The sequence below is a fragment of the Budorcas taxicolor genome, chromosome 14 (assembly GCF_023091745.1).
Source record: "Budorcas taxicolor isolate Tak-1 chromosome 14, Takin1.1, whole genome shotgun sequence".
Taxonomy (NCBI): domain Eukaryota; kingdom Metazoa; phylum Chordata; class Mammalia; order Artiodactyla; family Bovidae; genus Budorcas; species Budorcas taxicolor.
The window spans coordinates 2,745,711-2,767,218 of NC_068923.1; the positions used below are offsets into that span (position 1 = coordinate 2,745,711).

At 42.6% G+C, this 21,508-nt stretch overlaps 1 protein-coding gene across 1 annotated transcript in view; it reads right to left on the reverse strand.

The window, feature by feature from the left end:
* The window catches only part of RIMS1 (regulating synaptic membrane exocytosis 1), a 594,395-nt gene extending 584,741 nt beyond the window's left edge, over positions 1–9,654 (reverse strand). Inside the window, exon 1 of the mRNA XM_052651478.1 lies at positions 9,491–9,654. Coding sequence (XP_052507438.1) covers positions 9,491–9,654 — 164 coding nt within the window. The remainder of the gene's footprint in view (positions 1–9,490) is intronic.
* Positions 9,655–21,508: the final 11,854 nt, after the last annotated feature.

A 21,508-nucleotide genomic window follows, 5' to 3' on the forward strand; every position in this document is an offset into this window, starting at 1 on the left:
CATTTGTGAATATACAGATCATGAATTAAAGTCTATGAAAAAAAGCTAAGCTGGTAAGACACTTACAAGACAGCACAGATACCTTAATTGGTTTTCAATTCACATCTCTTCACTATCTGAATATAATGGCATCTTCCAGGGGATAACTGGGCTTCCCTTGTGGCTTAGCTGGTAAAGAATCTGCCTGCAATGAGGGAGACCTGGGTTCAATCCCTGGGTTGGGAAAATCCCCTGGAGAAGGGAAAGGTTACCCTCTCCAGTATTCTGGCCTGGAGAATATCATGGACTGTATAGTCCATGGGGTGGCAAAGAGTTGGACACAACTGAGTGCTGCTGTACAAAAATAGAGGATAATTATCTGGCATAATTATGGGAAATACATAAAATATGATACTAAATAATATGGAAATCATCAGCAAAGTGTTATACTTTATATTAGATAAACATATATGTTTGGTTCATTATGGTTCTTTATTTTTTTAATTTAAATTAATTTATTTTAATTAGAGGCTAATTACTTTACAATATTGTATTGGTTCTGCCACACATCAACATGAATCCACCACAGGTATACACGAGTTCCCCATCCTGAACCTGCCTCCCACCTCCCTCCCCGTATCATCCCTCCAGGTCATCCCAGTGCACCAGCCCCAAGGATCCTGTATCCAACCTGGACTGGTGATTCATTTCTTATGTGATATTATACATGTTTCCATATCTAATTAAGCATTTGCTTTCAAATTTCATGAAATTACTTTCTATAAAATTATCTTGTTTTACTATATATAATACAGAGGAATTATCAGTATATTTCTTCCTAAAATCTATTTAAATATCTTCTCTAAACCATAGGCTGCTCCTTTGCAAGTCCCAAAGAAAAATCTTCATAGAGAGAGTCCTGCATATAGTTGCATTCCTAGTTACTGTTATTTGAAAAGTGTTTTGAACTTTTAAATTTACCTTTGCCATTAAACGTAGCATTTCACTGAGAATCCATAAAACATAATACGTGATTCTCAGCAGATGCTTTTTCATTTACCAAACAATGATTTTCAAGATTCTACGTCCACACCTTGCTGTGTTACTTATTGATAATTACTGACTTCTATATTCTATGACCATTAATTACTTGACTTTCTGAAGTTCTAAATGAATAATTTGGTTCAGGGAAAGCAAAATCTACAAAGAGGGACATAATTTAAGTTATCATTCAGATTAAAATTCAAAATTGAGAGAAAGAGGTACTAGCTCTAATTATAGGATGAAATTGGCATCAACAGATACTGTCCTGGGCAAGCCAACATATATAACTACTTTCCTTTTTAATATTTTATTTTATAGTTAAATAAATGTTCATGTGTATGAAAAGTTTTCACAAGTTAGCAACAGATTACGGAATATCTAAAGCTAATTCCACAGACCTAAATAGACATTTCTGCAAAGAAGATATGTAAATGTCCAATAGGCACATGGAAAGATGCTCCGTATCATGAATTATCAGAGAAATGCAAATCAAGGCTACAATGAGGTTATCTCCTAGCACTGGTCAGAATGCACATCATTAAAAGGTCTAAAAATGATAAATGTGGGAGAAGATGTGGAGAAAAATGGGACTCTCCTACACTGTTGGTGGCAATGTAAATTGGTGTAGCCACTCTAGAGAACAGTATGGAGATTTCTCAAAAAACTAAACATAGAATTACCATATGATCCAGCAACCCTGCTCCTGGGCACATATCTAGTGCATGTGTGCTCAGATCAGTCATGTCCAACTCTTTGTGACCCATGGACTGTAGCCTGCCAGGGTTTTATGTCTGTGGGATTCGCCTGGCACCAATACTGGAGTGGGTCATCATTTTCTTCTTCAGGGACTCTCCCCACCCAGGGATTGAAACTGCTTCTCCTAAACTGCAAGCTGATTCTTCACCACTGAGCCACAAGAGAAGCCCCACAAATACCGAGAGAATACCATAATTTGAAAAGATATATGCATCTGAACATTCACTACAGCATTACTCACAATACCCAGAACACAGAAGGAACCTAAATGTCCATCAACAGAGGAATGGATAAAGAAGTTGTGGTACATATATACAGTGGAATATTACTTAGCCATAAAGAATGAAACAATGCCATTTGCGGCAACATGGATAGGCCTAGTCAGACTAAGTGAAGTAAATCAGGAAGAGAAAGAGAAATACCATATGGTATCACTCATAGGTGGAATCTGAAATCCAACACAAATGAACATATCTACAAGACACAAACACACTCACAAACACAGAGAACAGATTTGTGGTTGCCAGGGTCGGTGGAGAGCGGGAGAGGGATGGATTAGGAATTTGGGATTAGCATATGCAAACTACTATATATAGGATTATATACAGTATGGATGGACAACAAGGTCCTACTGTACAGCACAGAAAATGATACAATATCTTGCAATAAACCATAATGGAAAAGAATATACAAAATAATACATATATAAATAACTTTGCTGTTACTGATATAAATATAAACATATCCCTTTGCTCTACGGCAAAAACTAACACAACATTGTACTTCATCAAAACAAATTTTTAAAAATTAATGTCATTTCTGCAATATATTCCCCTCTCATCATCCAAAGAACACTTACTTAGATCATAATACATGTACATAAGCCTGATATAAAAGCATAAGAAATTAAATACAGAAAACCCAAGACATCCACCACAGAATCTTAAAAAATTCTTCAATTTAAACATACCATATTTAAATCTATTCTGTACCCAACACTTAACTGACATGAAATAGGAACTTCTGCTTGGCAAGTATATAGCCCCATATTCTAATTTACAGTGAATAATTAATTAAATCTTTTGACACTAAAATCATCTGTCTGTTTCTCCAATTCTTTTCTAGCAAAGATGATGGAATGACCCTAAGCTAATTTCTCTTCTCATTTTTGGATTGGGGTTGCCTTTTAGTCATTTCAAACTTTATCATGTTTCCCACATTGCTTTTCCTGCAAAGACATTTATGAGCTATTTAATGAGAAAGAAGGAAGGTAAAAATAACCTCAGGTCAAACCCTGGACTCATTTTACCTTTGATCTCTTTGCCAAATTCGTACCCTGGAGGCTGTAGCCCCGGTCACACCACCCAGCTAGCACAGCATGAGGGATGGATTTTTCCACAAGGACCAATCTCAGCAGGACCTCTAGAAGCTGCAGCCATCACAGGAAAAGGTGCTCCTGGGAATCTTCTGTAGTTTTACACAGTAAAGTTAATAATGCCACCTTTCTTGGTACAGCAATTGGAAGTTTAAGGGTGCCTGTACCATCATGTTAAAGCCTCATAAATTAAAAAGGCAGACATTAGCAATTTGACTTTACACAGAAGAAATCAGGGCACAGATGGGTTAACTTATTGATGTTTACACCTATGGAATATGCCAGTGTTGAGCTGAATGTAATCCACTGCTCTGCCCCACCTCTCATGCTCACCTTCCTTTCTGGCCATGGCAGTTTTGAAGTGGTAGGACCTAGCCAACATCTGGCTAAAGCAAAAGATTTTCTCTTTACTCTACCCAACAGCCCAATGTCTGATGCAACCCTAACACCAGACAAAGTGGTCTTATTTGGTGAATTTATTATCACATGATATATTGTTAGAAATAACCTACCTAACACATAAAATTTATAACAATAGTAGAGAGAAGAGAGAACCTCACGGCGGGAAAGTGCAAAGAGATTCGAGAACTCTGTGAGCAGATGAGCCAGATTAGAGAACCCAGATGCACATGAGGTGGGCCAGATCCAGAGCCTGGGTGTGATTGGGGTCCTCAGAAAAGGCTGGAAAATGTCACTGTTCACATGACATCTTTTTGCTCCTTTTAGGTTTATTCTCTGGATCTAGGATTAAATGTCATAAGGCAACAGTTTGGAAGAAACCAAGTTAGTTCTGGAAATTTCACTAAAAGAAACTAGTAACAATAGAATACTCACAGAATAACCCTCTCAGGAGATGAGCGTGGGGCAGAGTGAAATATGTAATGTATGCAGCCAAATGACCAAAGGTTAAGTTCCTTCCCTGACAGAAGAGGGAAACTAACCCTGATACCCACAGCTTGGTGCAGTTTCGAAAAGACTTTTAAGAACACTAAAGATTTGGAGTCCATGTATGTGGGTTCTGGGTTCTATTACTTTCATCGTCATATGCCTCAGGCCAACTTAATTCAACTCCCAGGACAAGTTCTAAAATATCCAGCTCCTATCATAGAACAACATGTAGAAAGCTGCTTAAAAATATAAAACAGTCCATAAAGATAAATGAAATGTAATACAACAGGCTTTACAAGCCATGGTACAGTAATCTCATCAGCATATTACAGATGTTAGAGGGCAATAATATTATTGCAGACATTGCTATTTGATATCTTGGCAGGAACCTGACTCTTTCTGCATAGGTTGAACTCAAACCTTTCTTCTCATCTAACCAGCTGAGCAAGTAACACTCACAAGATGCTGTGTTTCTATTCAAGTCAGCAAGGGTGCCTGCAGTCCCCACTGGTTTCCACATTCTACTGCAGATTTAGGAATCTACTTCAGCAGTGGTACCCCTCGCTTCTGGTTGAGAGAATACTCAGAGGTAAAGGAAGGCAAGACAGGTTGGCAAAAATGTGAACTAAGTGTTATGTTTCTTACCCTCTCTTCTCTTGGATAATGCCTCACTTTCACTTTTTTAGGATTTTCTTTCTGAATTTTCTCCAGAAGCATTTTGGGACCTAGTACTAGGTATGTATATTTACTAACATAGGTTTTTGTTGAATCAGAAAACTACAATAATTCAGGGACAATCTTCCCTAAATTTAACCCTACCCAATTAGGAATGTGAAGGGGACTAGACTCTGGGTGAAAGGGTACATTTTATCCCCCAGACTTTTCTACTTAACACAGAACCCTGGGCCGAGCAGATACCTGCTCATGCTTTAGCAGCATTCTTAAATTAATATTTACTTTCCCCCTTATGCACCCCTGCCTCAGCAACATGAAAGAGTATTCTGGGGTGTAATATACGAAAATCTATGCAAATGTCCATGAAAAGATGATATCTGCCTTCTTGGGGACTCTGCCCTCACTCCACTCCAGAAGCCCTCTGCTACCATTCCTTCATTTCCCAGTTGCCAACTGAGACTGCTGGATGAATTTTGAATCATAATATTATAATTGGTTGGAGGAGAAAAAGGAGGAAAAAAAAGCTGAAGGTACAAGGGTTCTACCCCCTCTTTTGTCTCTCCTCTCATAAAGGAAGTAGGTGTTACGGAGGTTTGAAGAGTTAGTGGGTGCAAGGTTCTCTGTTAAGAGAGACGGAGAAGTCCAAACTCAATATCCTTTATAAATCAATTCACACCCTGAATTGCAGGATTTGTAAGAAAGACAGAACCTCCTAGAATCCCAACTGAATTTTCTTGCCCACATTTATACAATGTAAGTGGCAGAACTAAAACTTGAACCCCCAAATGCTTGACCCAACTTTAATGGACTTTCCATTATGCTTTTTATAACCTTAAAATTGGAGATAATTCCCTTCTCCTCACTCCACTGGGAGACCCTATTAAGAGTGTGGGTGAAGCTCCTGGTTCTCCTATAACCAGCAGCTCATCCTCTGAATCAGCCTAACTTTCTGCCAAACTCCTTCTCTGACACTGAAAGAAGAACAGGCATGAACTTAAAGAAGAGGTGAATGAAATTCAGGTTTCTTCTTCTTGGTAGAAGGGCAGAGTGGCATGTAGGAAAGGTGCTCAGACTTAGCATAAAAGGTCTGGACCTGGTTGGGCTATGTTTTGTGAGGCGATTCAAGGTACCACAGGAACCCCCTAAGGGCAGGGCAAGGATCTAGGGATGACATGATTACCTTCTACACAAGCTCTTTGGGAGAATCCAAATACACACATATCGAACTTGAACACAGTTCAACTCTTTGAGATTTGCTTCAATAACCACTTAGGATAATGGCCAATATGAGGTAAATGCTCAATAAATGTTAGTAGTTCTATTAAATATTCTGACACAATTCTCAACTCCCTGCCTCTATCAATCACTTTCATTTTCCGCTTCTATATTTTTTCCTCTTGTCTTGCTACTCTGTAGCTCTTTTCTCTATGAAGCTTTTATAAAAAGGGAATAAGATTTTAGATCTAATAAGATCTTCTTTGATTTAGGTCCCAGGATAACACAGTTTTCAACCCATGTAATATATTGGCTCCTGGTGTCTGGTGACAGTTACCTCAAGGAGTATTCATTGAGGAAGTTAGGTTCCAAAAAACTTCTAGAACACATAGTCATACCCACACCAACACACCTTGAAACCCTAAGATTAAGAAAGACCTTATATTTGCAGGGAAATAAGCCAAACCATTAGAAATTACTTTCAGGAGTAAACTATATCTAGTAATTACTATATGGCAATGGTGTCTGAAAGTAGTGTACCTTGCCAACAAAACAAATTATTTTTATGACAAATTACTTACAAATTTCAAAGAATTTCTCTTCTGAAATCTTAAGGTGAAATTAGCTTCATTATTCTTTTCTATTTATTAAAATTTAAAGACATTATCAAGACAAAATTCAAGCAGTAATATAGAATCAAGGCTCATGAAACTGCATGAATATATTGTAATTGATATTGTATAACATTTCTTTGGCATATTCGCCCATCCGTTTTCTCTCTTCTCTCTGCTGACATCTGATTTTACAAATTGTGAACAGCGAGTACACACAGTAGGTAGGGAGCCCAAGGGGATGACTCTACAGTAATGACTAAAGTGAATTTTATGTCCAAATGTTCTGTTACCAGTTTAGCTTTGTAGGACCTGTTGTGAGAGCAATTTCTTAGATATGTGCTATGATGACCACGCATTATCACAAAAACTTGTCTCTGATTTAACAACTATTTCAAAACCTTGTGAAAAGCCTCCTGCTTTTTTCCAATCTATCTCTATGCAAAGTTTAGAAAGGGCCACCACCCATGACTGTGTGTCATTACGTTCCCACATAGTTGTGTCATCTGAATACCCCTGAAGGATCTTGTTTTTAAGACATAAAGTGCCCTCTAGAAAAAAAGTACAGCTCTGTTCCACCAATGAGCTGATAACAGGGCAGACTTACATCGCAGCAAACTGGGATTCGAAAGCATGCCCAATCTGCCAGGGCAAGGAAGGCCAAGACATTAGGCTGATTGACGGAGTTAGTGCTCAGGCCCCGGGGTTACGGAGGCTGTGGTGTGACAGCATCACACCCTGTCACGTTTTGTGAATCTGCAATAAAGGAGCGCTGTGTGCGGGAGAGCAGTCGCGGGCACGGCAGCGGGAACGATGCTTTCCACGTGAGCAGCTGGACAGCATCTTTCATTTTTATTTGTCCATAGAAGCCGGTAGGATCTGATCACTACCAGGATGCACCCTCCCCACTAGAATCCCTCACTCTCTGTCAGCCCTGAAACAGCCAATGAAGAGGCGTGACGCCCACCCGCGTGCCCTGCACCTCCCTTCCCAGTCGGACCCCGTCAGGCAGCCTCCCATGTTTTCCATCGGCGGCTGGAGGCCTCCGTCCACCTGCTGTGTGCAGCGAACACCAAAGAAATGGGAGCCAAACGGTGCGTCCTGTCCGGCAGGAGAGATGTCTGGGACAGGTGGCAGGGGCGGCGGCCGGGGAGGACAGACGGACTGACAACCAGACAGACAGACAGCAGCACCAGCAGACACCATCCATTACTTCCAGTCTCAGAAGAGGGGAAGCCTGCAGCGCCAGGGACAGGCAGCAGATTAAGGAGGTTCTGCCTCCCTCAAGCAGGGAGGAGGCTTAAAGTCTTTGTTTTTTGTTTTGGATAAGAAGGGACAGGGAATTTAGAAACCTGCTGCTCTTCATAGAACCAGGCCAACTCTGGCCTCCCGAGTTAATGGCTCCTCTCGGAGTCTACCATAAAAGGGCAGGGATGACTGAGTTTCTCCCTGTGTGCTGATCGGCCCCAACAGCTGTTCTCAGTGCACCCCCTCCCCGATATGGGCTGCAGCCGTGCTGGTGGAGACCCAGCAGGTCGGGGACACAGCTCCCTCCAGCTCTCTCCTGCCAGCCGCTGCTGCACCCAGGCAGAAGGAGGAAAACCCCCCTCCTGTGGCAGCATCTTCTCTTTTGGAGGCCTTCCCGAGGGTGGGTGGGGGAGCATCCCTGGCTGCCCTGAGCTCGGGTGGGTATCACCCTTTTGCCATCTCTCCTTCTCTCTTCACTAACTCCAGATGCAACAGGCTCCCTTTTGGCTCTTCACACAAATCTTCTGTCCCCGGACACACCTTCTGGCCTTAACTTGGGGCTCCAAGGAGCTCATCTCCATCGGGGCTCTGAACCCTCTCACTGCCAAGTTGAAAACTTTGCCCGATACTGGGAGACCCCTCTATGGGAAGTCCCCTCCAACTCCACTCATCATCAGTGGTGGGAAGCAGGTGCAGGAAAGCCAGCACCCCAGGGCGGGTTGGCCTGAGACTAAGGCAGGTGGCAGGACAGGGTCGCCCATGCCTACATCACCAGCCACCAGTCTGTCCCCTCCCCAGACCCAGCTAAAAGGGGCACTGTACAGAGGTCCCTCGCAGGGTTGGCTGATGGGATTTAAAGAAGGGCCGATGTGTGCAAAGATTCAGTCCTCTATTGTAAGGCTTGCACCAGGAAGGAGCAGGCCCTGGCGCTCCCTTGGAAACCAGTAAGGAGGAACCTGTATTTTATTCAGGCCAGGGTACCCATCAGCTTCTCTCATTGTTAAAAACTTTGCATTGCCAATGGCATTATATATGGGGAAGAAAATGTCTTCACACAGGTCTTCTGTGTAGCAGACCCTGAATCAAAGGTTAAAGAGAAGCTGGGGAGGCAGGTTACCAAAGATGGCAACTGCCTTAGGAAAAAAAAAAAAAAAGACCCAACCTCGGGCTGCGAGATGAATGAGTAGCAAAATGAACACTCAAAATAAGCATCTTTCTTGCATCAATGCTGGCACCCTTGGCTGGGGTAACCCCAACCTGCTCAACAACTCCAAGGCAAGGAGAGCTATTCTGGCAGCTCTTCCCCACCTCGCCTTCCTGCCTGTTCAGCGCCTGCCCCTCCTCTGCTCCGGCTCCGGGGCCCCTTCCTTCTACTCCGGCGACATCTGCTCTTCTGAGCTTCCGCACATCCCACCCCCGGGTGGCCCCCGCGCACCCAGTCCTCTCCTGCACCTCGGTCCCCAGCCATCGTCTCCCCAGGTTCCTTGGCTCAGGGCTCAGCGCATCCTCTCCTGACACCTGTCCCGCACCCCCACCCGCCTCCTTGCCCCGGCCTCTCGGGCCCGCGCCCCCAGGCAGGCGCTTCCGCCCGCACCCAGCACCCGGCCCGCCCCGCCCCCACCCCCAGCCGGGAGGACCGGGCGGCAGCGGGGAACGGCCCGCGGGAGGGAGGCTCGGCGGGCCCCGCCGGCTGGCTTACTTGAGCATGGCTTCTTCCTTCTCCTCTTCCTCCTTCTGCCGGTCCATCACCGCCAGGATGATGTTCCTCTCCTCCTCGGTCAGGTGGCTCAGGTCGGGCAGCTCGGGCATCGGGGGAGGCACGGTGGGCGGGCGGGGACCCCGGGGCCCCACGGCCGAGGACATCTTCGCGGCCTGGCCCGCCCCTCCTCGATGGCCTGGGTTCGGCGCGAGCGCACCTTCGGATCCACGCCCGGCGGCGGCCGCGTCCCTGCTCGGCTCACCGCGGCGCCCTCCCGGCGGCGGGACTGGGCAGCGGGCGAGCCCGGGCTGTCATGGTCCTCCGCCGGCACCCAGCCCCGGAGGCGGCCGCCTTTGTTTTGGTGGCCCTGGCGAGGCGCGGGCGCCCGGCCGCCTCCCGCAGCCCAGCCTTCCCGGGCGGGGGCGGGAGCGCACGGGGCCGAGGATGCTCGGGGCTCCGCGAGGATGCTCCTGCTCGACCGCCTCCGTGCGTCCGCGGTGCGGGAGGAGAGTTTGGGTGGCACTTAGGCGGAGTCTCCGCGGCTCGGCTCCGGTGATGCTGCTGAGCTCGCAGACACCGCCGCCAGCCGCTCGGCCCCGAGCCGCTCCGCCCACGGCGCCCACCCGCCCACTCCCGGGCCCGGGCCCGCGCGCCCCCTACCCCCGCCCCTGGCCGGCGTGAGCACCGCCGCGCTCCAGCCCAGGTACCTCGGCCCGTGACTCATCCTGCCTCTCCCGCTCCCTCGTCTCTGCCATCCTCGCCAGCCCTGTGTCTCCACGGTTTGCCTTAATCGTCATCATCCCCGCTCCCCATGTTCTTCGTGGATCATTAGTATTATCAGAACACCCATGGTGTTCCGAACAGGACGGAACAGCTTCGGCATGCATTTCCTCCCCTCCACCGTATCTTTCTCATGTACTGATCAAGTGTTCATAGCCACAACGATGTGGTTTTTAAAGATAATTTTGATCCCCCCCCCCCCCGCCCCCGCCCCGACACACACAACAGCCTGGGTTTTCTGGGTCTTCCAGTCTTCCTTGACCCACCCTCTGCGGTCCTGCTGTGCAGTGTATCTGAAATCCCCCTCCAGAGGCACCACACCACGGCGAATCTTTAATTTGTCATTTTGGCCTCCGGATAGTCCATCTTATCACATAACTGCACTTCTCTGCTGTTAGCAAATGGATTATCTACTCTAATTCCTCTAATGATGCTCGCTATCATCATGCATTCACTTCTTAGCCTCTGTAGGTACTTCTCAAGAAACACCGATCCCAGATAAGAAAACCACTCCACCACAGCCTACTGTGAGAAGCTCCTGCTCAATGCTTGGCCCAATGATAAGCATCAAGGATGAGCTCCCCTTGCTGATAAAGGCAAAAATAGACAATCTTTTCAAAACTGTTGATGTTATTGGCTTTCAATACTTGAGACTGAATTTTGTCAATATATTTATTTAAAAAACTTAATATAGAGAAGAGTTCAAACTGAGCAACAATTTCTCTTAGCAATGGTGTTGGAAAAAATTTGATGTTTCTCTCCGGTCTAATTCTTTTTATAGTTCTGGAAGGCATCTAGTTTTTTTCTGTTTGTTTGTTTTGGTTTTGTTTTTTAAATTTCCCCTCCAAGTCTAACTTTGTTAATAAAGAAGATAAGGATGATGACATTTATAAGTGCTTAAAAACCCTAAAATATTCAAGTTTTAAAAATTTAGTAGTTTAATTAGTTGATCTCACATTGAATGAAGGGGGGTATTGTTTCTATCTGGACACATCCCATTTGCATAATCTCAGTAATGGAAGTTTCACTACCACTTAATTTTATCCCTATATCGAAATTTCCCTTCTACCTGAAAATCTCTCTGTTCCTTGAGATGCCCATCATATCATCTTCAATTTTCTCCACAGTAAACCTTCCCATTTTATTCAACCAACAATCTTGTAGCATGATTTCAAAATATGGTCATTTTTGTCACCTGCCTTGGGACATTCTGGTGGTTTTTCACTAGCCTTCCTGAATAGCGATATCAAGAACACACAGAAAGAACCAAGAACAGTGCCTGACTCTTGCTCTGTAATCATTATTTTTATTTGCACAACTTAACATTTGGCCTGGCTTTTTGATAGTCATGTTGGTTATGAGGATGCCACTGAAATAAACACATAGTTCTAAAATGTCAGTCCTTTTTTGGTAACTGCTACTGCCTAGCCAGATTTCCCCTTTCCTCTAATTAAGCAATTGATGAAAATACTCTAGTCAGCATCTTTTCTTCGTTTAAAAAAATTAGCCTTATTTCCCTTAGAGCAGCATATATTCAGGAGGGAAAAATATATGAGTTTGAATTCTGACTCTATCAGTAATTTCATGATCTTGGCAAATCCATTATCCTCTTTGGATCTCTGTTTCTTCCCCTAGGAAGAGGAGTAAAGATGCTCACCTCAAAATAGAAGAGGGATGTTAAATTAGAAGGCATATTTGGAGCATCTAGCTGTGTGCCTCTTATTTTCTAGTCCTCTTTTTTTCTCTTTTCCTGCGAGGAGTGTTTTAGGCCATTTCTCCGTGATTGATGTCCAAAGGGGAGAAGAAATGCTGGTGACACATTCATTCTGTCTGGTGCCTGCCTGTCCATGTGAAGACACAACAAGGTCCATGTCCTCACATGGGGGACAATCAAGCTGTTGCAATCCTTCTAAGATGTCAATAAAGGAATGAGAAACCCTCAGTAGACATTAGAACTAGTTAAATGAAGTTCTCAAAGGTAGGGACCTAATGAACAATTAACAGTGTGGTTTTCATCTGAGAGAGCTGCTATAACAAAATACCACAGGCTGGGTGGCTTAAACAGCAGAAATTTATTTTCTCACAGTCCCAGAGGCTAGAAATCCACAATCAAGGTGTTGGCAGGACTGATTTTTCCTGAGGCCTCTCTCCTTGGCCACCTTCTCGCTGTGTCCTCACGTGGCCTGATCTCTGAGCAGGCCCATCCCTGCTATCTCTCCTCTGCTTACAAGGACATTGTTCCTGTTGGTTTAGGCTCCCCACCCTTAAGACCTTATTTAACCTTAATTACCTCTTCAAGGTCCTATCTCCAAATACAGTCACATTCTAAGGTGCTCAGGATTAGAGCTTCGACTGTAACTTTTGGGGCAAGGAGCACACAGTTCCACTAGTCCATTACTAGAGGTTTCCATTTATTAGAATTCTTTGGGAAATGGTGATTGGTGTGTATTATCTAAATGATTTAATGATAAGAAGTCTGGTCTCAAGCATCTTTATGTTTACAACTTCTTGCCTGCTCTTTGATAAGTGAGTATGAAATCAGCGAGTGAATAAATGACTAAAGGAGAGACTGAATTGACCAATGAATTAGTCGATGCCATGGTATACCCATCGATGTGTCCCCTCTGTCAGGGATCCCATCCATTATCAAGGGGTTCAAATCTAAGAGAAGTACATTTCTTTATATTTGCCTCCAGAAAATCAGAGTTACTTGCACTTAAGTAAGCAAATAAATGCCCAAGGTAGACATGCCAAAGTGAGTGGCACATACGATTATTTCCTGAAGATACTGTACAAGAAATATCACGTAAACATAGAAAAAATATGCATAATACCTCCTCCTTAGAAGATTTCCCTGGTAGCTCAGCTGGTAAAGAATCTGCCTGCAAGGCGAAAGACCTGGGTTCAATACCTGAGTTGCGAAGATCCCCTGGAGAAGGGAAAGGCTAGCCACTGCAGTAATTCTGGCCTGGAGAATTCCATGGACTGTACAGTCCATGGAGTCGCAAAGAGTTGGACACAACTGAGCAACTTTAACTTCCTCCTTAGAAACTCACAAGGTTCCTTAACAAATAAAAGGTGCTAAGAAGCAAGTTATTTACTGCAGTAACAAAATTTGTTTTGCTTGGTTTGGCCTGGCATTTCCCAAATCTGTTTGGACAGCGATGAAACTGCCCATTTCCCTAAGGGACAAAGCATGCTTTGGACAAGTACTGGGAAAAATCTCATCTTATGAGCTTGGCACCCAGAAATGTTGACTAGAGAGACAATGAAACTTCTCCTGAGATGCCCCTTGCCCAGCCAGTGAAATCTACAGGAAACTGTCTTAAGTCTTTATTCATAAGACATGTATCAAATGCCTGTCAAGTCAACACTAACCCTACGTTCAGGACTTAAGTCAGAAGAGATGGCTGAGACCAAGCTCCTCTCAGGTAAAATTCTAAGCTCTCTTTTCCACTGAGGCCCTCAAATCATTATTTCTTGAAAGATGTCTAAAATTCAACATCACTGATAACTGCTAGTTTAACTTAGTAGCTAAGACTATAACTTCCAGGTGGAAAAATCATTGAAATAAGGTCCAGTTCAAATCCTTGCTATACCATTTGACAGAGGTAATGAGTTTAAAACTGCTTTTCCCCAAAGTTCAGGTCTACTCAGAACCTCAAAATATGACTGTATTTGAAAATGGATCTTTACAGATGATATTAGATGAAATGGATCATGTTGTAATAGGATGGGTTCTAAGTCCAATGACTTTTGTCCTTATAAGAGGAGAAAGGCTCAAATACACAGGGAGGAAGTCCATGTGGAAGCAGGCAGAGGAGAGGGTGAGGCAGCGCCAGACCCAGAAACACAGGGAGCCACTGGAAGCTGGTAGATGCAGGAAGGATTCTCCTCTGCAGACCTGGGAGGAGGTTTGGCCTACTGACCCCTGGATTTTGGACTTGCAGCCTTCACAGCTGTGAGAAAGCAGTTTTGCAACTTGTGCTGCATTGCTATAGAAGCCCTAGAAAGTTATTACATTTATGTGTGTTTGGGTGAAGTATGCCTTTCTGAGCCTTATTTTGCATATCTATAAAATGTAAATAACACTATCCACCTTCCAGGATTTTGGTAATATTGAAAGCTGGGCTCTGAGGCTATGGGAGTGAAGACTGAATAAAAGGTAATGGCCCTAGAAGGATTAGCAAAGTATGACCAATGAGTCAAATGCAGGCCAAAGCCTGTTTTTGTGAATAAAGTTTTATTGGAACACAGCCACACCCATTGATTGATGTATATCTATTGCTGCCTTCCTGCTATGATGGTACAGTGGAAAGCACAGCAAAACCTAAAATATTAACTATCTGCCTCACAGAAATAGGTTTGTTGACCTCTGCTCCAGGTGCTTACAATGTGATTGGAGCAGTTCAGTTCAGTTGTTCAGTCGTGTCTGACTCTTTGCGACCCCATGAATCGCAGCATGCCAGGCCTCCCTGTCCATCACCAACTCCCGGAGTTCACCCAGACTCACGTCCATCGAGTCTGTGATGCCATCCAACCATCTCATCCTCAGTTGTCCCCTTCTCTTCCTGCCCCCAATCCCTCCCAGCATCAGAGTCTTTTCCAATGAGTCAACTCTTCGCATGAGGTGGCCAAAGTACTGGAGCTTCAGCTTTAGCATCCTTCCTTCCAAAGAAATCCCAGGGTTGATCTCCTTCAGAATGGACTGGTTGGATCTCCTTGCAGTCCAAGGGACTCTCAAGAGTCTTCTCCAGCACCACAGTTCAAAAGCAGCAATTCTTTGGTGCTCAGCCTTCTTCACAGTCCAACTCTCACATCCATACATGACCATTGGAAAAACCATAGCCTTGATTAGATGGACCTTAGTCGGCAAAGTAATGTCTCTGCTTTTGAATATGCTATCTATGTTGGTCATAACTTTTCTTCCAAGGAGTAAGCGTCTTTTAATTTCATGGCTGCAATCATCTGCGGTGATTTTGGAGCCCAAAAAAATAAAGTCTGACACTGTTTCCAATGTTTCCCCATCTATTTCCCATCAAGTGATGGGACTAGATGCCATGATCTTTGTTTTCTGAATGTTGAGCTTTAAGCCAACTTTTTCACTCTCCTCTTTCACTTTCATCAAGAGGCTTTTTAGCTCCTCTTCACTTTCTGCCATAAGGGTGGTGTCATCTGCATATCTGAGGTTGTTGATATTTCTCCTGGCAATCTTGATTCCAGCTTGTGTTTCTTCCAGCCCAGCGTTTCTCATGACGTACTCTGCATCTAAGTTAAATAAGCAGGGTGACAATATACAGCCTTGACGTACTCCTTTTCCTATTTGGAACCAGTCTGTTGTTTCATGTCCAGTTCTAACTATTGCTTCCTGACCTGCATACAGATTTCTCAAGAGGCAGGTCAGGTGGTCTGGTATTCCCATCTCTTTCAGAATTTTCCACAGTTTATTGTGATCCACACTGTCAAAGGCTTTGGCCTAGTCAATAAAGCAGAAATAGATGTTTTTTCTGGAACTCTCTTGCTTTTTCCATGATCCAGCAGATGTTGACAATTTGATCTCTGGTTCCTCTGCCTTTTCTACAACCAGCTTGAACATCAGGGAGTTCACGTTCACGTATTGCTGAAGCCTGGCTTGGAGAATTTTGAGCATTACTTTACTAGCATGTGAGATGAGTGCAATTGTGCGGTAGTTTGAGCATTCTTTGGCATTGCCTTTCTTTGGGATTGGAATGAAAACTGACCTTTTCCAGTGCTGTGGCCACTGCTGAGTTTTCCAAATTTGCTGGCATATTGAGTGCAGCACTTTCATAGCATCATCTTTCAGGATTTGAAACAGCTCAACTGGAATTCCATCACCCCCACTAGCTTTGTTTGTAGTGATGCTTTCTAAGGCCCACTTGACTTCACATTCCAAGATGTCTGGCTCTAGATTAGTGATCACATCATCATGACAGAGGCATAACTAAATAAACACACAAGAACTGTTGGACTTTAATAATTGCTCTAGAAAATAACTTCCAGTATTTTACTACCAATAGAGTAAACTATTGGTAGTGGGTAGTCATGGTGTCCTAAGGACGGCTTCTGTAGGCAGAGCTTTAAAAAAGAAGAAGGCATTTTCTAAGAAATGCCTGGCTCAGAATGTTCCAAGGTGAGGAAGGCAATGGACACAGGGCTCAAGTCAAGAAGGGGCAAAGCCCTAGAGAAACAGAAGATGGGTCAGAGAGGGGGGTTCACTGAGAGGAGAGGAGGAAACACAGGAGACGAGCTCCTCCAGGGAATTTCTGCTCCAAGGAATAAGCAAGTGGCTCTTTCGTGATGTTAGGATTCCGTATAACTCCAGTTACAATTATAAAAGTTACAATTTTTAACCTCTGGAAAAGTTAGAAATAAATTAGGAACATCTTCAACACCTAAGCAGTCTTGCCTAACCAGTGAATGACAACAGTGAGTTTTAATTTAATTTATCATTGCCTCAACCTGTATATTATTCACATATTGTCATGGGCATCTATGCTATTACATGAAAATGGTTTCTCTGTAAGTTGATCACATGTCCCTGTCTACCCAGGACTGTCTGAGTTTGTGCCTCCTGTCTAAACAGCATCTTCTTTCACTTAACAAGTGTTCTAGTTTGGATGACAAACTATATGGTCACCCTATTTATGCATAGTTATAATTATTTGCAAAAAAATGTTGCATTTTTGGCTTCAGCGAACATTTGACTCTCATGTGATCTCACTTAAAATATTTGGCTCAAAGTGGATATGAGATTTTACTCGAATTCAAACAAACTCTTATTGTAATCTGAATTTTGGTAAGGTTCCTCTATTGTCATTTATTTCATGAGGAACTGAATGTGTGGGACTCTTTGTCCTTGGACCTAGAAGAAACGTGATTCTGTTCTCTCCTGGTGGGTCACACCAGCCTTGGACATACTTCTTCCAAGCAATTAATCCTTGGAAGAATAAAAATATTCTTAACTATCCTTTCTTTGAGTTATTGCAAGGCTTATCTCCTGATTCTTTTAAAAAATCAGAGTATCAGAGTTCATGGCCTCTTTTACATTCTTTTGAAACTGATCATCTTCCATTTCAGTCACACTTAGAATGTTTAATTGGCAGTGTTCGAGCATAATTTCTCTACATTCTGTTCTCTGCTTTGAGTAACTTCTTAAGAACTCCTTGGTTGTGATTTTGCATGATATGAAGAGTCTCCTTCTTACATGCGATAACTATTTATTAGCTCTGTCCTTCTGAGAGTTCCTTCTAAGTGTTTATACCAGATGGGTTGAGGCACTAGAGTCTTAGTGCCATCCTCCCCGCTATGGGAGTGAATTCCTCCTCTATATACAATCAATCTCTTTATTGAAAAGGAGGATGGATGGAATTGTCTAAAAAGGAATGTTAAGTTTTACCTACCTACAAAGATAACAGCAACTTAAGTGGAAAATGGATTTGGAAAGTAATTCTGATTCTTTCTTCCTTTCTCCACATGCATGGATAGTGAGGTGTGTTTATCAGTCTTCATCAAAATAATGGGTGGAATCAAAGCAAATTACAAAATGTAATGAGGATTTTAAACCTAATGCTAGATATTATTTTATTTTGGCTTAAGAAAGAGCCTATCAAGCAAATAAGTTCTTCCCAGTTCATTCACTATGGAAGTGGAAGTGTCAGTCACTCAGTTGTGTCCAACTCTTTGCAACCCATGGACTATAGCCCACCAGGTTCCTCTGTCCACAGAATTCTCCAGGCCAGAATACTGGAGTGGGTGGCCATTCTGTTCTTCAGGGGGTCTTCCCAACCCAGGGATCAAACCCAGGTCTCATGCACTGCAGGCAGATTCTTTATCATCTCAGCGACTGAGGAAGTCCCTATGGGAGTATCCATTCATTTCTAAACATGCTACTTGCCCTTGGGTCCGCTTCTCTCTCCTTCTCTCTCCTTCAAAACTTAACAGCTCAGATCTCCATCCACGTTTCTACTAACAGAATTTTGAATCTACCTCTATTCATCCTTGGTTATCCTGCCCCTTCCCCTACTCTTTCAGTTGTGTATGTCCCAAAGGCTAGATAGAACTTGTAATGCTTTGTGAAGTTAAAGACAAGTATATGTTATCTAATTATCCTCTGGCTAAGGGTATCAGAAGGCCAGGGGGGTAGAGAAAGTAGTAAATTAAAAGCATTCATTGACCATACACACACTTGCATACATACACACCCATCGTTAATACAATGCAGAATTTAACTCTAGTAAAATTCAATCAAGAGCTGGGTATTTGAAAGATAGGCATTTGACTAGAAACAAATGTGGAAAATGGAGCTGGAGGAGAGATGTTTGCAACTCTCAGTCTATTAATAAACAAATAACTGTATTTTGAACACTTTATGTGTTCAGGGGAACGTGCTTGATGTGGAAGGAAGTAAAATGAAACACACACACTTCCAATTTGTCGAGGGAGACCAAACGTCAAGATATAATTGTGTCAAAATAAGGAGTGAACCAAGACACTGTTCATCAGGATTTTGGTTCCAACTCTGAGCATGCAATCTTGAACAAGTTACTTAATATTTCTAGACCTAGTTTCTTAATTATGTAAAGTTAAGTATTCTACCAGTATTTTTAAGAGTCTAGCTATCTCTAACCAGACCACCTGACCTGCCTTTTGAGAAACTTGTATGCAGGTCAGGAAGCAACAGTTAGAACTGGACATGGAACAACAGACTGGTTCCAAATAGGAAAAGGAGTACGTCAAGGCTGTATATTGTCACCTGCTTATTTAACTTATATGCAGACTACATCATGAGAAATGCTGGACTGGATGAAGCACAAGCTGGAATCAAGATTGCCGGGAGAAATATCAATAACCTCAGATATGCAGATGACACCACCCTTATGGCAGAAAGTGAAGAGGAGCTTAAAAGCCTCTTGATGAAAGTAAAAGAAGAGAGTGAAAAAGTTGGTTTAAAACTCAACATTCAGAAAACAAAGATCATGGCATGTGGTCCCATCACTTCATGGAATATAGATGGGGAAACAGTGGAAACAATGTCAGACTTTATTTTGAGGGGCTCAAAAATCACTGTAGATGGTGATTGCAGCCATGAAATTTAAAGACACTTACTGCTTGGAAGGAAAGTTATGACCAACATAGATAGCATATTAAAAAGCAAAGATACTACTTTGGCAACAAAGGTCCCTCTAGTCAAGGCTATGGTTTTTCCAGTGGTCATGTATGGATATGAGAGTTGGACTGTGAAGAAAGCTGAGCACCGAAGAATTGATACTTTTGAACTGTGGTGCTGGAGAAGACTCTTGAGAGTTCCTTGGACTGCAAAGAGATCCAACCAGTCCATACAAAAGGAGATCAGTCCTGGGTGTTCATTGGCAGGACTGATGCTGAAGCTGAAACTCCAATACTTTGGCCTCCTCATATGAAGAGTTGACTTATTTGAAGAGACCCTGATGTTGGGAGAGACTGGGGGCAGGAGGAGAAGGGGATGACAGAGAATGAGATGGCTGGATGGCATCACTGACTTGATGGACATGAGTTTGGGTAAACTCCAGGAGTTGGTGATGGACAGGGAGGCCTGGAGTGCTGCTATTCATGGGGTCAAAAAGAGTCGGACATGACTGAGCAACTGAACTGAACTAAACTGAACATTATAACATACAAAGAGGCAGGGAACAATATATAGCATGCAGTATTTAATAAATAAAGAACAGTTTTTGTGAGATAAGAGCATCATTATAATGGAAAGTGTAGGCAAGAAAATCAGGAACATTAAGCTAGACAATTTACTTGAGCCATACCTATCAATTTACCAGCATCATTAGTTATTAAATACATTAAAACTAATGCAAATTAAAGCCATGATGAGATATCACTGTATACTTTATCAGTACACCTAAAATAAAAATAGTGATAATACTAAATGCTTTCAAGGATGCAGGGAAATCACGCTTTCAAGGATGCATCTCTCATACATTCATGGTGGAAATGTAAAATTTGGCAGTCACTTTGGAAAATAGTTTGGCTATTTCCTCTAAAACTAAACATATACTCATCATAAGACTCAGCAATCAACTAAAAACAGAAGTACCATATAACCCAGCAATCCCACTTCTGGGCATATACCTTGAGCAAACCATAATTCAAAAAGATACGTGCACTTCAGTGTTCACTGCAGCACTATTTACAATAGCCAGAACATGGAAGCAACCTAAATGCCCATCAACAGAGGGATAAATAAAGAAGATTTAAAAAAAAGTTAATATCAATTGTATATATGTGACATATCTTCTTTAGCCATCCCTCTGTTGATGATAACAACAGATGGATGTTACTCATCAACAGATAAAAATTAACAAAGCATTAGCCAGACTCATCAAGAAAAAAAGGAAGAATCAAATTAACAAAATTAAAAATGTAAAAGGGGAGTTTACAACAGACAACACAGAAATACAAAGGATCATGAGAGACTATCACGTGCAACTCTATGCCAATAAAATGGACAACCTGGAAGAAATGGACAGATTCTTAGAAAAGCTAAATCTTCCAAGACTGAACCAGGAAGAAATGGAAATTATGAACAATTCAATTACAAGCCCTGAAATCAAAACTGCATTCAAAAATCTCTCAGAAAACAAAAGCCCAGCACTGGATGGCTTCACAGGTGAATTCTATCAAACATTTAGAGAGGAACTAATCCCTATACTTCTAAAACTCTTCTAAAAGTTGCAAAGGAAGAATCACTTCCAAACTCATTCTACGAGGCCACTGTCACCCTGATACCAAACCCAGGCAAAGGACACACTAAAAAGAATATTATAGGCCAATATCACTGATGAACATAGATACAAAAATCCTCAACAAAATTCTAGCAAACAGAATTCAACAACAGATCAAAAAGATCATACACCATGACCAAGTCACATTTATTCCAGGAGTGCAAGTATTCTTCAGCATACATGAATCAATCAAAGTGATACACCATACTAAAAACTTGAAAGATAAAAACAATATGAAAATCTCAATAGATGCAGAAAAAACTTTTGACAAAATTCAATAACCATTTATGATTAAAAGAAAAAAAACTTCAAAAAATTGGCACAGATGGGACCTACCTCAATATAATAAAGGGCATATATGATAAACGCACAGCAAACATTATTCTCAATGGTGAAAAACACAAAGCATTCCCTCAAACATCAGGAACAAGACAAGGGTCCCCAC